At 44.6% G+C, this 15,144-nt stretch overlaps 1 protein-coding gene across 3 annotated transcripts in view; it reads right to left on the reverse strand.

Moving 5' to 3' along the window:
- The window catches only part of LOC138761618 (caspase-7-like), a 74,192-nt gene extending 65,387 nt beyond the window's left edge, over positions 1 to 8,805 (reverse strand). The window contains exons 1-2 of one of the 3 annotated variants that reach the window (XM_069934037.1): positions 8,495 to 8,805; positions 784 to 1,081 (exon numbers count right to left, since the gene is read on the reverse strand). In XM_069934037.1, the coding sequence (XP_069790138.1) occupies positions 784 to 1,067 (284 nt within the window). In that variant the 5' untranslated portion in view covers positions 1,068 to 1,081; positions 8,495 to 8,805. Of the gene's footprint in view, positions 1 to 783; positions 1,082 to 1,527; positions 1,621 to 8,424 lie in introns of those variants that run through there. The other 2 variants (XM_069934038.1, XM_069934036.1) reach the window with 2 other exon arrangements.
- Positions 8,806 to 15,144: the final 6,339 nt, after the last annotated feature.

The raw sequence follows: 15,144 nt of genomic DNA on the forward strand, positions 1-15,144 counted from the left end.
CCCCGTTAGGACTCTGCTTAAAGTTTATGGGCCCCCTTCCCTGTGAAAGCAGTCACATTTAGTTGAGTTCTTCCTACCGACTACACAAAATTTTTTTTATGATTTCAGTCCATGGCCCCCACTTAAATGGGCCGTGGCGGAAGTTGAGAATGGGTGGTTTAACTAAAGAATTATAAGATAATTTTAATGGGTTCAAGCATTTCTTTTCTCTCCTCTTCATTTGGGTACAAGGTAAGATGTATGACCTTGAAAACACGAGCTTTCAGATTTATGGATGTTTTTTTTTTCCTTCTGCAATTAGACTCTGTAATGGATTTCACACTGGAAAGAGATGATGTCCTTGAACTGTATTTTCTGACTATGTTTCTCGATACCCTGCACGATGTTATTTACTTTTCTCGACACCTCGCACAATTTGACTATTGCAGCACGACTCCCTGCTATATGGGTTGACTTTCTTGGATAGCTCACAAAATTAAGCCTTTTGTACTGTATTGCGGTACACACGACAATTAAGTAATTCAATTCAATTATGGGCAAAGGTCCAATAAACAGCAACAAAAGAGGTGATCCATCGGTTATTCTATGAAAATCTAGAACCTGCAGACCTTAGCAATCTTGGACAGAAACAAAGATGGAAATGCTCAGCTGGCAAGGAAGCATCTCTGAAAAGAGAAACTGAAAAAAGAAAAATGCTTCAGGCTGAGGACCCTATATCAGAACAATTCCTTCAAGGTAAGGCCAGCACAACAATTAAACAATTGGATAGTAAAATGAAATTACCTGTAATTTGAGATTTTGCAGTTCTCTGGTTGTTTCAAAAACTGCAACATTAAATGCTTATTTTTTCCAAGATGACTCAGCAATTTATAGTGTTTAATTCGAAACAGAAGTTCAGGAAGAAAATCCAGCTTTTGTTCCTGGAATGAAGTAAATATATTCCACAAATTCATCGGTTTGCCTGATGAAATGTAGTCTTTGCACAGGAACTGTATGTCCCTTATATCTTCTTCATCCAGTTCCCTTTCTATTGTCATCAAGGTGTAGTTTATATCGTCAGCCATCATCCACCTTGGTAACCCTAAGGAAAAGCAGAAGTTTAAACTCAGAAACAATTGACCGCAACAGTCAGAGTGTGCAAAGTACATCAAGCCCAAGACCAGATAAAGTGCCTGGAGTGGCCAGGGCTAGGGGGTCATGGAGGAGAGAGGACCAGGCCATGCATCTGAAGGAGATCGGGCCAAACAATGGGTAGAGTGTTGCAGCACAGAAACGAATGCTGGAAACATTAGCGTGGTTGGGAAGGTAAAAAAGAGGAATTAGCATTGAAGTCAATGTTTGGGAGAGGGCGCAGTTAAATAAATAAGAGCATTTGATGCAGCAAAGACTATGGGTTCAAACCACATAGTTCCAGTACAAAATGCCTCCACCCCAGAACTATCAGTCCCTCCAAAACAGTCAGAGCCCACCAACTGCCCAACAATATGCCCTGTTCCAATAAGCAGGAAAATCCGACCAAGAAAGCACCTTTTCCATGGCTCCGGGCCTCGTGCCTTTTCCAAACATGCATCAAAGAGCTGAGGTGACAGTGATCATCTTTGATGTCAAGCAGTGTTTGACTGAGTGTGGGATCAAAGCACCCTGGTAAAAATGAAGTCAACAGACATTACAGGGAAAGCACTCTGATCAAGCATCTTGTACCAACTGAGATGGATGTGGTTGTTGGAGATCAACCATTCATGCCCCAGGAATTACTGCAGAAGTTGCTCAGGACAATGTCATGGGTCAACCATCTTCAGTTACTTCATCAATGACCTACATTCCATCCTCAGTGTGGCTGTTCATGAACAATCACACAATGTTTGATCACAGCATGCTGGCAAGGTTAGCGTAGCAGTTAGCACAATACTACAGTGCCAACAACCTGGGTTTGAATCCAGGTTGAGTCTGTCCGCAAGGAGTTTTCACGTTCTTGCCGTGACCGTGTGGGTTTTCACTTTCTTGCCGTGACCGTGTGGATTTTCACGTTCTTGCCGTGACCGTGTGGGTTTCTTCTGGGTGCTCTGGTTTTCTCCCATGTTCCAAAGATGTACAGGTTAGTAGGTTAATTAGCGACATGGACAGCGTGGGCTCAGAAGGCCTATTACTGAGCTGTAACCTTAAATTTAAAAATACATTAAGAACTCCTCAGTATATGAACTTACTCATGCTTGCAAACAGCAAGACCCATTCAGACATGAGCTGATATGTGGTAAGTAAAATTCACAAAAGTATCTTGCAAGAGCGATTCTTATCACCTAACCTTGACATTTAATTACATAAAATATTGTCTAGAGCTCTCCCACCAACATCCTGAAAATCACCTTTGACTAAACAAGAAAATTTGTGTTTGCAACTTCCACAAAAAATGCTGGAGAAACTCAGCATCTTACGCAGTTTTAAAAAAAATATTTTATTTATAAATTTTCATACGAACTCAAATAGTTTCCAGTAATCAATCACAAATTACAGTTATCAATTATATACAAAATTCACCGTTGAGTCTGAGCCATTTCTCCCTGAAGCGCGAATAAAAGCTCTCATGACTGGAGAGAGAACAAACACTTTTATTAGCTTATAACTATGGGTAGAGTCTCACAGTCGTCTTCAGAAGGGTTCTGGCTTTAGGGGGGAAACCAGGGTTATATGTGAGCAAATGGGGGCAGAGCAAGCACAACACACTACTAATGAATCTCAGTTCACTGCACCCCATTTCCCTCCCCCCTCCCACACTCAACAGACCACAGTTACAAACAACTTTCAAGACACCTACAACAAAGGTAGGGAACACATCAGGGATTTGTAATGGCCCAACAGCCGGCTCTTAGGCTGGTACATTTTTCTTGACTTGAGTGGGATGGAATGGAACCCCCCCCCCAACCTCTCTCTCAGTAGAAGGACAGATGGGGGAGGTAGGGTGGCGAGATACGCAGACTGTGTTCCTATAAAATTTAAATACAGTTACCAAATTTTTAGGTAAATGTTACATTTTTTCCTTAAGTTATGGGAACACAACTTTGCATTTCTGTATTCCAGCACGCAATGCCCAAAGGAGAGTCAGATTTCCAGGTAACCGCTATGCACTTCCTGGCCATTGGTCCCATAGATAAATATACATAACCAACACTTGCATAAGTGGTGGTGGGGGAGAGCACAGGGCCACAGGCAATGTCATAAATGATTTCTCCAGAATTTTTGTGTAAAATCACCTTTAACGAGAAGTTCATTAGGATTAGCCACATAAGAACTGAGGCCACAATAGTTGCTCAGTGACTAAGTACCTTTTTGCGAGTGACTGACTGTTGACTCTCCTTAAGCTTTCTGACATCAAAAGGTCACAGGTTAAAAACTTGACAGAATGCTCTCTGCTTGCCTAGTTGGGTGCATAATGGCCCCATTCAGGACACGTAATGGGAAGCCCACCCACCACCCCAGATATACATCCCTCCACCATCCTGGGTGCAAAGGGTACCCCCCTCAAAACTAGTTCAGTCATACATGTAGTTCCTACTTGACAGGCCCAACGGCAATGACAAGACAAGGTAAGAGAGCATGAGTTTTTAACCAGCAGCAGGTAAAAAGGATGAAGATCTTGTGGGAGCTGCTGTTTTGACAGGGGTTTGTCAAAGACAATGACGATTTTCCTTCCTGAACACTTTTCGTTGGATTTTGTGCCGCTGATCACCAAAATCACCTTAAAATTTTCCGATCGTGAACTGTTCTTTTTAGATATAATCTATTTTTGTGATTTCTGGTTATATTTTAAGTTCACTTCAAGCATTCAAAACCATGAAGTGTAACACATTTCCATTTTCTGTGTTTACTCTTGGACTCCTTCCCTGCTGATCCTGGTGCAGTCAGTGATGAACATGGTGAAAGGTTTCACTAGGACATTGCAACCATGGGAAAGCTGGCTAACTACTGTTGGACACTGACATGGGAAGCATCAGATGCTGAGTACCAATGAAAATAAGTGGCAAAATATTTTTAGATCAGTTGAACTAGCGTAATGTGTCAGCATCATTATGGGATTAAACATGCTAAATTCAATAGAAGTTAATTTGATGTTTCTCCAACTTCCTACGTGATACAGCAAATCTGAAATTATCATTGTGTTCAGCTTGAGGATGTCTATCATAATCCCCAATTTCTTTTCAGGAAGCAAACCTTTTGAAAAAAATTGTTGTCCAGTGTTACGTGTGTTGAAGTCAAAGTACAAGATTTGGTGAGCACCAAGCTTAGGTTACTACAGTGACAGGCTGAAGGTTCAAAATGAGCATTTGTAAAAGCTATGAAGGCTGGGGCAATGATATGTTCCTCCCACAGGATGAGAGATTGGAGAAGCTCTGTTCTCCCCAGGGCAGAAGTAGTTCCAGAGGATGTTTATAAGATAATGAGTAGACTACAGGAAACCTTTCACCCTAACAGAGGTAGGTAAAACTAGAGGACATCTCTCAGGGAGATTCAAGGTGTCCTACTTCACCCAGAGTGAGGTAAAATGCACTGCTGAAGAGAGTGCTTGTCGCTTGGTCATTGACAGGCTTTAAGAAGTATCCAAATGGGCACTTGAATCACTTTGCCATTTAAAGCTGTGCACCAAGTGCTTGGAGATGGCAGAAATACAGAAGGGTGGCTACCCTCAATGGGTTGTGCTGAATGGCCTGTTCCTGCATGGCTTACTGACTATGACTGCCTTCCAAAGTGTGACATGTACCGTGGAGGTTATCCCACAAGATGCTGGGACAAAACCATAAACTCTCTCCCCAGTTATACTCTGGGCACACCATTCCCAGGAAGACTGCAGAGGTTCACTTCCACCTTTCCAAGGACACATGGGGTTAGGCAATGTGTGGTCCCCTTTCTTGTCCATTCCCCGTCCTCAATTGGTGATGAACTGTGCAGCGAAAGGGAGATGCTATCAGATCCAATTCCTGGAAAGTTTAGAAAGACGCTGTTTATTCCGTACACCTCTTTGATCTGAGAATGAAGCCATGGGTTGTTTAGCAGAGGTTTGTTGCAAATAAGTGCTCAGTGGTAGATGGGAATGAAATTGCAGATGTGCTGATAAGGAACTGAACTCATTCAAACCCAAAAATGGGCTTCCTTACTTGAAAAAATCAATCATTTATTAACAGCAGCTTCACTGTCACTTTTTTTTTACTTTCAAGATTTGTTAAGTTTATAGATATATTTTAAATTAAATTCAAAATCTCACTGACTTGCATGGATTTCAACTTATTCTTTGTAATAATAATCCAGTGACAAAACATACTAGAAACTCACAGGAAACTGCATTGAAAAGAAAGCAGTCAGCACCTCGACTTCCTCAGGGGTTTGTGGTGGTTTGGTATGACATCAGAAACCCTGGCAAATTTCTACAGATGTGTGGTAGAAAGTGTGCTGACCAGCTGCATCATAGTCTGGTATGGGGACACCAATACCCCAGATCATAAAGCCCTCCAAAAGGTAGTGGGCACTGCTCAGGACATAATGGGTAAAACGCTCTCCCACCGCATCCCCCCCCCCACCCAATCGAGAACATCTATTGTGAATGCTGCCTTCAGAGAGCAACAATCATCAAGGATCCACACCACGCACCACATGTTCTGTTCCCGCTGCTGCTATCAGGAAAGACTCGAAACAAGACTCGAACCACCAGCTGCTACCCATCCATCATCAAACTCCACAACAGCAAACTCAATCAGACTCATTTAAGGACTCTTACTTGTGCACCTTATTGATTTTTTTGTTTTGTTTTCCCTGTATTGCACAGTTTGTTCACATTTGTTTATTTGTTTACATGTGTACATCATGTACAGATTTTTTGCCTCACCCGCAGGAAAAAGGATCTCAGGGTAGTTTGTGATGTCATGTATGTACTCTGATAATAAATCTGAAATCTGAATTTAAACACACTGTGCTGGAGTGACTCATCAGGTCAAGCAGCATTAGTGGAAGAGAAAAAGAATGGTGGATGTTTTGAGACAGCAACTCTTTATGGAGGAGGGTTTGGGCTGAAAACATTAACCATCCTTTTTCTCCCCCACTGATGCTGCTTGACCTGCTGAGTTATTCCAGCATGGTGTGTTTTCCTGCATAATATACCAGGCTAGTTTTAACAGCTAAGCAAAAACCTTTGCATCTTTCCTGACGTTTGGGCTGGATTTGAAGCTCTGTAGTTCAGCAATTCCATCCAAGATCACAAGATATAGGAGCAGAAGTAGGCCCATCACCCTGTTGAGTCGGTTCCACATTCTAATCCTGACCTCATCCACCCTCCCACTCTGCTGCACTCCCTGGCCTTTTCCCCATAATCCTTGATACCCTGACAGATCAAATACTTGTCAATCTCTGCCCTAAATATACCTAACGATCTAATTTCCACAGCCGCCTATGCATGAACATCTGACCAATGAAATGTTTCCATTATAAATTGATGCCCTTTTATCCTGAAGTTGTGCCCTCTTGTCCTAGACTCTTCCACCATGGGAACCAACCTTGCCACATCTACTCTGTCCAGGCCTTTCTGCATTCAAAATGTCTCTATGAAGTTCCCCCTCATCCATCTGTACTCAGAGTACAATGCAAGAGCTGACAATCATATGCTAACCCTTTCATTCTTGGCATCATTCTAGTAAATCTTCTCTGAACCCTCTCCAATGCCACCACATATCTTCTCAAATAAAGTACCCAAACTGTACACAGTACTCCAAGTGAGGTCTTACCAGTGCCCCATTGCATCCTTGTTTTTGAATGCTATCCCTCTAGAAATGAATCCCAACATTGCATTTGCCTTTTTCACCACCGACTCAACCTGGAGGTTAACCTTTAAGGTATCCTGCACGAGGACTCCCAAGTTCCTTTGCACCTTGGAATTTTAAATGTTCTCCCCATAGTAGTCGGCCCAACTAATTCTTCTACCAAAGTGCATGACTGTACACTTTCCATCACTGTATTTCATCTGCTCAATCCAAGTGTCTCTGCAGCCTTTCAGTATCCTCAGCACCACCTCCCCGACACCGACACAGTTTGGTGTCATCTGCAAATTTTGCCATAAAATGATCTATTCCATGATCCAAATCATTTTTATACAATACAAAAAGAAGCAGCCCCAAAACCAACCCCTCCAGAGCACCACTAGTAACTGGTATCCAACCAGCCCATTCTGTTTCCAATGCTTTACACATGTTAGCAAACTTCCTGTAATTCCATGGCCTCTCATCTTGTTTAACTGCCTCATATGTGGCACCTTGTCGAAGGCCTTTTGGAAGTCCAAATACACAACGTCCACTGTATCTCCCTTGTCTATCCGACTTGTGATCTCTTGCAATAGGTTTGTCAGGCATGATTTTCCTTTAAGGAAACAAACCATGCTGACATAGGTCTATCTTTTCATGCACCTCCAGGTATTTTGTTTCCTCATCCTTGACAATCAACTCCAACAGCTTCCCAACCACCGACCTCAGGTCTATAATTTCCTTTCTGCGACCCCACTCCCTTCTTAAACATTTCTGATGCTCCAGTCCACCAAAACCAAGCCAGACTCCATTGATTCTTGGAAGATCAGAACCAATGCCTTCACATCTACCTCCTTCAGAACCTGAGGGTACATTCCGTCTAGTCTGGGAGACTTATCTACCTTGAGGCCACTTAGCTTCCCAACTACCTTCTCTCTCATCATCTTGACTGCACTCACTTCTCTTCCGAGAGAGCAGGGAGAGTCTGGTTTGCTTCTAATGTCTTCCACAGTGAAGACTGATCCAAAATATTCATTCAATTCCTCCCATTACAGTTACTCAGCACTGTTTTCTATCGGTCCTATGTCTACTTTGGTCATGCCTTTATTCTTTAAATATTTAAAAAAGCTTTCAGTATCCTCTTTGATATTAATTGCTAACCTCCTGTCATAATTCACCTTTTCCCTTCTCATCTCCTTCTTAGTTGACTTCTCCAAATTTTAAAAGTTTCCCAGTTCCGTCTCTTCCCACAATTGTTTGCTTCCTTGTATGCCCCTACCTTTTGCTTTTACTTTGGCTTCAACTTCCCTCTTCAGCCATAATTAACTTATACATTCACAGCGTTCCATCTACAAGTCAGTGCCTGCCGTGCACTTTCCTCATTTTTCGCAGAAACTCCAGCTATTGCTGATCTGCTGTTTTCCCCATTAGACTTTAGCCAATGCTTCCCTCGTGTGACTGTAATTGCCTTCACAGCACGAAAATTCCACCTTGCTCAAGCGATGTGAACGTGAGGACGGCCATGTATCCTCGGGGTGTACACGGACGGGCCGGTGTCCCCGGGGTGTACACGGACGGGCCGGTGTCCCCGCCGATTCTGAGCACGATCATCAGTGGCTTTTTAAAATTGCTTTGGTCCCCAACTCACCCATTTTATTTTCCATTCGATCTAGGAGGCGCCTCAGCAACAATTCAGGGTTAACGAAAAAAAAACTTACTTCTGTGAGACTTCTTGATCCCTCCAAAAGGTCCGACCGAGAAGATCCCCGTCCCTTTCTCGAAGTTACGTTGCGTTTGGATCCGCCCAGGAAATCGAGGCAGAATCTGGGACGCAGCCCTTTGAGCGAATCAAGGACGTCTTCGCTCTGGTGTGGCTGAGGTTTCCGATATGAATGGTGTCAGGTTAGGACTGACCCTGTCACACTGCATCTGACAGCCGCCCCAGGAAACGGGGCGAGCGGGACAGACAGTGAGCGAGGGGCCGCCGCTGGAGAAGGAAAGTGGCAGGGTTCCCTCTCGCAGTGAACACCCGGGTCGAGCGCCGGCAGAATCAGTTCTCGCTGAATCTTTGAAAGAGTGTCCCATTCCACTTTACTCCCGCACGTTTCCTTCTTCCTGTGGCCATCCTCTTCAAACAACACCAATGTGTGGATAGAAGGAATACGCTCCATTGTCCAATTTCTTGCATTCAAAAAAAGATGGGAGGGGGGTGGGGTGAAGACTCCTGCAATTGGATTTGTAGTCCGTTTGCCCTAAACCTGCTTTTCAATCTGATGGTGGTGAATTTAAAAGACCCGGGGATGCAGCAACACTCATCATTCAGCATACAGTAAAACATCAGAGTCTGCAGACACTGTGATCGAAGTAAAAACACAAAGCTGGGGAAACTCAGCAAGTCAAACAGCGTACATCATATAGTAAAGGTCTTCTTCTACTAGTAGTGGTGAAGAAGACCACCCCTCCTCCAAATGACCAGGTGCTGTGTCTTGCAGTGGCTGATGTGAAGAGAGTTAGGTAATGTCAACCCGAGGAAACCTCCTGGACCAGATAGCATTCCTGGCCGAATACTCAGGGGATGTGCGCCTCAGCTGGCAGATGTTCTCACCCACATCTTTACCATCTCCCTGAGAAGTGCTGTGGTCCCTATGTGCTTCAAAGCTGCCACCATTGTCCCCATGCTGAAGAAATCATCTGTGTCCTGCCTAGATGACAACCACCCTGTCGCACTCACCTCCATCGTCATGGGGCACATCAAGCTCCTGCTTCCCTTGTCACTAGACCCCCTGCAGTTCTGGGCCTCCCCACTCCACATAGTGGAGAAGAGCTCTGGTGGTTGGTGCCCATGCAGAAACTACAGGCAGATGAATGATTCAACATTCTCAGACAGATACCCCATCCCACATGTCCAGGACTTTGCCATAAGCCTACAAGGCTGCCAAATCTTTTCCAAGGTAGACCTCATAAAAGGATACTTCCAGATACCGGTACACCCCCGCGACGTTTCAAAAATGGCAATCGTCACATCCTTCGGCCTCTTTGAGTTCCTGCGAATGCCCTTCAGACTGAAGAATGAGGTCCAGACATTCCAGTGACTGATGGACATGGTCAGCAGGGACCTCAACTTCATTTTCATCTACTTAGACGACATTCTGATTGCCAGCCCCAATGCTAGCACACACAGGATGTACCTGACCCTTCTGTTCGACAGACTGCAGCAGTTCAGACTCATATGAACACGGACAAGTGCCAGTTCAGTCTAGAGACAATAGACTTTCTGGGACATCGCATCATCTTGGAGGGAGCCATACTACTGCCAGACAAGGTAGAAGCCATCCAAAACTTCCCCAAGCCAAGCATGACCAAAGGTCTGCAGGAGTTCCTGGGGATGGTTAACTTATATCATCATTTCCTCCTGGGAGTGGCCACCCTCATGCAGCCCCTGTTCAACCTCATCAAGCTCGGCAACAATATGCTCCAATGGACGCTGGACACCACAGAAGCATTCCACACCACCAAGGCAGCATTGGCAAGGGCTACAGTCCTGGCACATCCAGACTCAACCACCCCCCTGCCCCTTACAACAGACACATCAGACAGAGCGGTGGGTGCAGTGCTGGAGCAATGGGTAAATGAGCACTGGTTCCCCCCTCCCCCCCTTGCCTTCTTCACTAAATACCTCCTGATGCCAGAGCTCAAATACAGCACATTTGACCGAAAACTGTGGCTCTGTACCAGGCAATATGGCACTTCCGATACATGTTAGAGGGAAGGGTTTTCTCTGCCTAAACAGACCACAAACCACTAACTTATGCACTCAGCAAGGTTTCAGACCTGTGGTCAGCAAGGAAACAGTGTCACCTCTCCTACATCTTGGAGTGCACCATGGACATTCACCATGTCACAGGCAAATCCAACATGGTGGCCAACATGCTTTCTAGATCCACAACTGCCACAACCTCAGGAGGGCTTGACGTCGCCCAGCTGGCCAAGGACCAAGTGGAGGATGTGGACGTCCAGGCCTACTGGACTGCCATCACTAGCCTGAAGGTCAGTGATTTCTGCGCCTAACAGGATGCCCATCCCTGATGAGCGACGTCTCCATAGGGTTCCCCAGACCCATCCTACCCACAACCTGGTGATGGTGGGTTTTTGACTAAATCCACAGCCTGTCTCACTACCCCATAAGGTCCATGGTTAGCCTGTTGCCTGACAAGTTTGTGTGGCACGGTCTCTGCGAGATGTGACCCTGTGGGCCAAAATCTGTTTGCAGTGCCAACGTGCCAAGATACACAGACACATGAAAGCCTCACTCCAGACTTTCGAGCCGGCGCAACACCACTTCGAGCACGTACACATAGACCTTGTCGGCCTACTCCCCATGAGCCAGGGCATTCGGTACCTGTTCACAATGATTGACTGTTTTAACTGCTGGCCGGAGGCCATACCCATACCCATGTGCGACACGGAGACATGTGTCAGAGCCTTCTTATCCACCTGGGTCATGCATTTTGGAATGCAGATCCACATCACCTTGGATCAAAGGGCACATTTCACCTCCATGCTCTGGACTAACCTGACTAAATTCTGCGGCAGCCAAGTACACCATACCATGGCCTACCAATCTAAAGCAAACGCCCTGGTTGAGCACTTCCACTGCCACCTGAAGGGCACCTTGAAAGCCCGACTGCAAGGCCCGAGTTGGGTGGACGAGCTCCCGTGGGTGCTCTTAGACATCCGTACAACAGCAAAGGAGGACCTGCAGTCCACCCACTACATCTTCAAGTGGAGAAGACAACAAGGAACACCCCTACAGTATCCATACAAAGGCCCATTCAAGGAGCTGCAGAGACACGGTGTTATATGTGTAAACACAACACTGGACATTGGCAGCCGACAGGGCAGATTCACAATCGACCTCCTCAAGGCAGTGCACCTGGACTTAGACCTTCTGGCCCTGGACCCACAGATTAGGCACAGAGGCTGACCACTCAGAGACTGTAATTTAACCTGCTCAGAGGGCGGCAGTGATTCTGGGGTGGGGGTGGTGTAGCGGGCCGAGCGACCGCACGGTTAGATGGGCTGAATTGCCGCACCAATCGGCCAACCCAAGATTGCGCAAGCCCCCCTTCACTACTGAGGAAAAGCCCACGGTTGATGCCATATGTAGATTAAGGAAACTCCCCGCTTCCAGGTGACGTACTGCCAGCCAAAGAGTGACGAGCTGACATCACTTCCGGAAGCCGGCACACATGTCACTGGAAGTGGGCGTCCCCTTTGCAAAACGTGGTAAATTCAAACAATAAAATCAGTTTACTGGTTCACCCTCGCATTGTGCGGACGTTTCTTTATTCCGTAGCGCTGCCGAAGCAGACACTACAGTGGTGACCCTGACGATTCCAATGTTTTGAAATCCACATCAAACACAACAGGATGCAAGATACCACTACTACTGCAGTCGCAGTCTCCGGTTGTATGTGATGTCAATAAATCAGAACTTCGAAATTTGTGATCCAATCGTGGCTAGTATTTAAGTGGAGAGTCAGATCCAAAGAAGACCAATATAAAGTTGTCGGAGAAAATAACAAACCTGATTAAGAGGCCAAAACCGAGAATGAAAGAAACCTTTCAGGGAAAATGAAAGTGTAATTCAAAAGTTTCTACAAATATTTAAAAGAAAAAAAAAATGTAATCAAGAGTAGGTCCCCTTAAGTCAGTGAGCAATAGGGAAACAGCAGAACAATTACACTAATACTATGGTCTTATTTTTATGGAAGAGGACACAAATAGTTCTCGAACACTGAGAGGATGAATTAAGGGAATTATTCATAAAACAAAGTGCTGGAGAAATTAGCTGATTAACAAGGAAGGCCTGAGAACATGCATATCCCAAAGTATGAAAGAACGTAGTCATAAAGATCATCGATGCTTTTTGATCTTCATTTTTCATACTTTGGAGGTTACGGAGAAAAGCCTGGAGGCTATTATAAAGAATAAGATACCAGAACACGTGGAAACAGTTAGTAGGACTTATGATAGCCTTAGCTGTAGCAAAAACATGTATTATGTCAACCTGGAAATTAGAAGATAGCCTGAGAATACAGCAATGGTACATAGAAATGAATAAATGTATTCCATTGGAAAAAAATAACATATAATTTAAGAAATAGCATCACAGTATTCGAACAAATTTGGGAATCGTACATGGAACACAATAGAGAAGTCCTACCGCGGACCTCCACCGCCTAAAATGACAGAAGGAGAAGAAGATGAAATGAACTGACCCAGTATGTAAAAGTAGAAGACACAAATTTCTTGTTTATTTTCATTGTATGACGACATTGTTTAATGGGTTTAATGTATCATATAGGTTGAATGTTGAGTGAGTTGGGGGGGGGGGGGTGAGGGAGGGAAGGGAAAGGAGGGGGAAAAAGGGGAGAAAATGACACTGTGTATATTCAAGAGGGAAATGTCTGTGTGCATTTTGGTCAGTATGGTTCATAGTGTGAAAAATAAAAAATGTTTAAAAAAGAAACAGTTAGTGGGACTAGATCAGTGGTTCTCAACCTTTTTCTTTCCACTCATATACCACTTTAACTAATCCCTATGCCATAGGTGTTCTGTGATTAGTAAGGGATTGCTTAAGATGGTATGTGGATGGAAAGAAAAAGTTTGAAAACCACTGTTTTAATCATACCTGATTGACTCGTTATGTGCACGCTTTCATAACTCCAAAGGAAATGGGCCAATGACAATTTTTCTCAAGCAAAATATTTCAGTAACAATTGGGTCTTTAGAGAAGTGATCCTCAACCTTCCCTTCCCACTCACATACCACCTTAAGCAATCCCTTACTAATCACAGAGCTCTAATGGCATAGGGATTACTTAAGGTGGAATGTGAGTGGAAAGAAAAAGGTTGAGAACCTCTGGACTAGATTCCTATGTAGGGTTGAGGAGACATTGGAGAGAGTAAGCTTGGAACATAGAACAATATAGCACAGGAACAGGCCCTTTGGAAGCAAAGTTGTGTTTTAGAGATGTAGCTGGTGGAATAGACAAGGGAAAACCAGTCAATATGGGGAGGGTGAATATGAAGAAACCTTTGGAGAAAATCTCATGTAGAATATCATGTATAAAATTAAAACAAATAGTCTTTGGATAATATATTGGCATGAATTGACAATTGGTTGAATGAATTAGTCTTTTTGAGAGTGGCAGGTGAGGAATTCCACAGATCCATGCTTAGGACTCAGCTCTGTTTTTTACCAAACAGCAACTTGACGAGGCACAAAAGATACAAAGAACTACATCTAAAGCCACCATTAACATTGTTGGAGATTTGCGAGAAATGGTAAATCACTTTCACCCCTCTGCCACATTCTACACCTGTATTTACATTTTCAAATTAAAATACCGTTATCACTGTTTAAGATGCACTCGATCCCCTGGAGGTCCCATCATTCCTGGAATTCTGCCACCATCCCCTTGGACACCGCATGCTCCCTCTCCAACACAGCATGGGCCCAGACGTAACCCCGAAAGAGGGGCAGACAGTCAGCTCTGCCTGCCACCTTGATCTGTGAATGGCCAGCTTGGCCAGGCTCAACAACAACCCCACAAGGAGATCCTCCAAGTGCCTGACTCCCTCCTCACAGGGCGACCGTAGATCAGGAGCGTGGGGCTGGTGTAGCCTTAACTTGAGGAGAAGCTCCTTCAGGTAAGTGAAGAGGGCTGCAATCTCTCGCGCTCCACATACACATAGTACACTAGTTCCTCCCGGCTGTTGAAATGGCAGGTGATTGGGATGTCGGTGAACTTACTCAGAAAGTGGTTGCATGGCACCACTCAGTGCAACACATTCTATCCCAGCTCTCTGATGTAAAGGGGGAGGTCTCCCACATACAGAGACCTCACTGCTGGATGGTAAAACGGACCCCCATGGATGCCTCAGCTCTTTCTAAACTATGTCAATGATTTGGATGGGAAAACACAAATGTGATATTTCACAATTTGTCAATAATACTAAATAAGGTAGGATTGTGAACTTTGATGAGGGTCCAAAGAGGCTTCAGTGAGGCAGGCAGAATGGGGGCAGGCAAAACTTGGCAGATACAGTTTAATGTAGATAAGTGTGAAGCTACCTACATCAGGGGGGGAAAAAACAGAATTGCAGCTTTTCATTGAGATGGTGTTAGATTGGGAAATGTTGATGGACAACTAGAATTAACACTAGCCTAAGCAAAGATCTGGACCCATTGCAATTCGCCTATTGTCACACTCGCTTCCCAGCTGATGTAATAACAATGGCTCTCCACTCAGCTCTGGATCACCTCAAAAACAGCAATTCATACCTACAAGCTGCTTGGCCTT

This window comes from Narcine bancroftii, chromosome 4 (genome assembly GCF_036971445.1).
Source record: "Narcine bancroftii isolate sNarBan1 chromosome 4, sNarBan1.hap1, whole genome shotgun sequence".
Classification (NCBI taxonomy): domain Eukaryota; kingdom Metazoa; phylum Chordata; class Chondrichthyes; order Torpediniformes; family Narcinidae; genus Narcine; species Narcine bancroftii.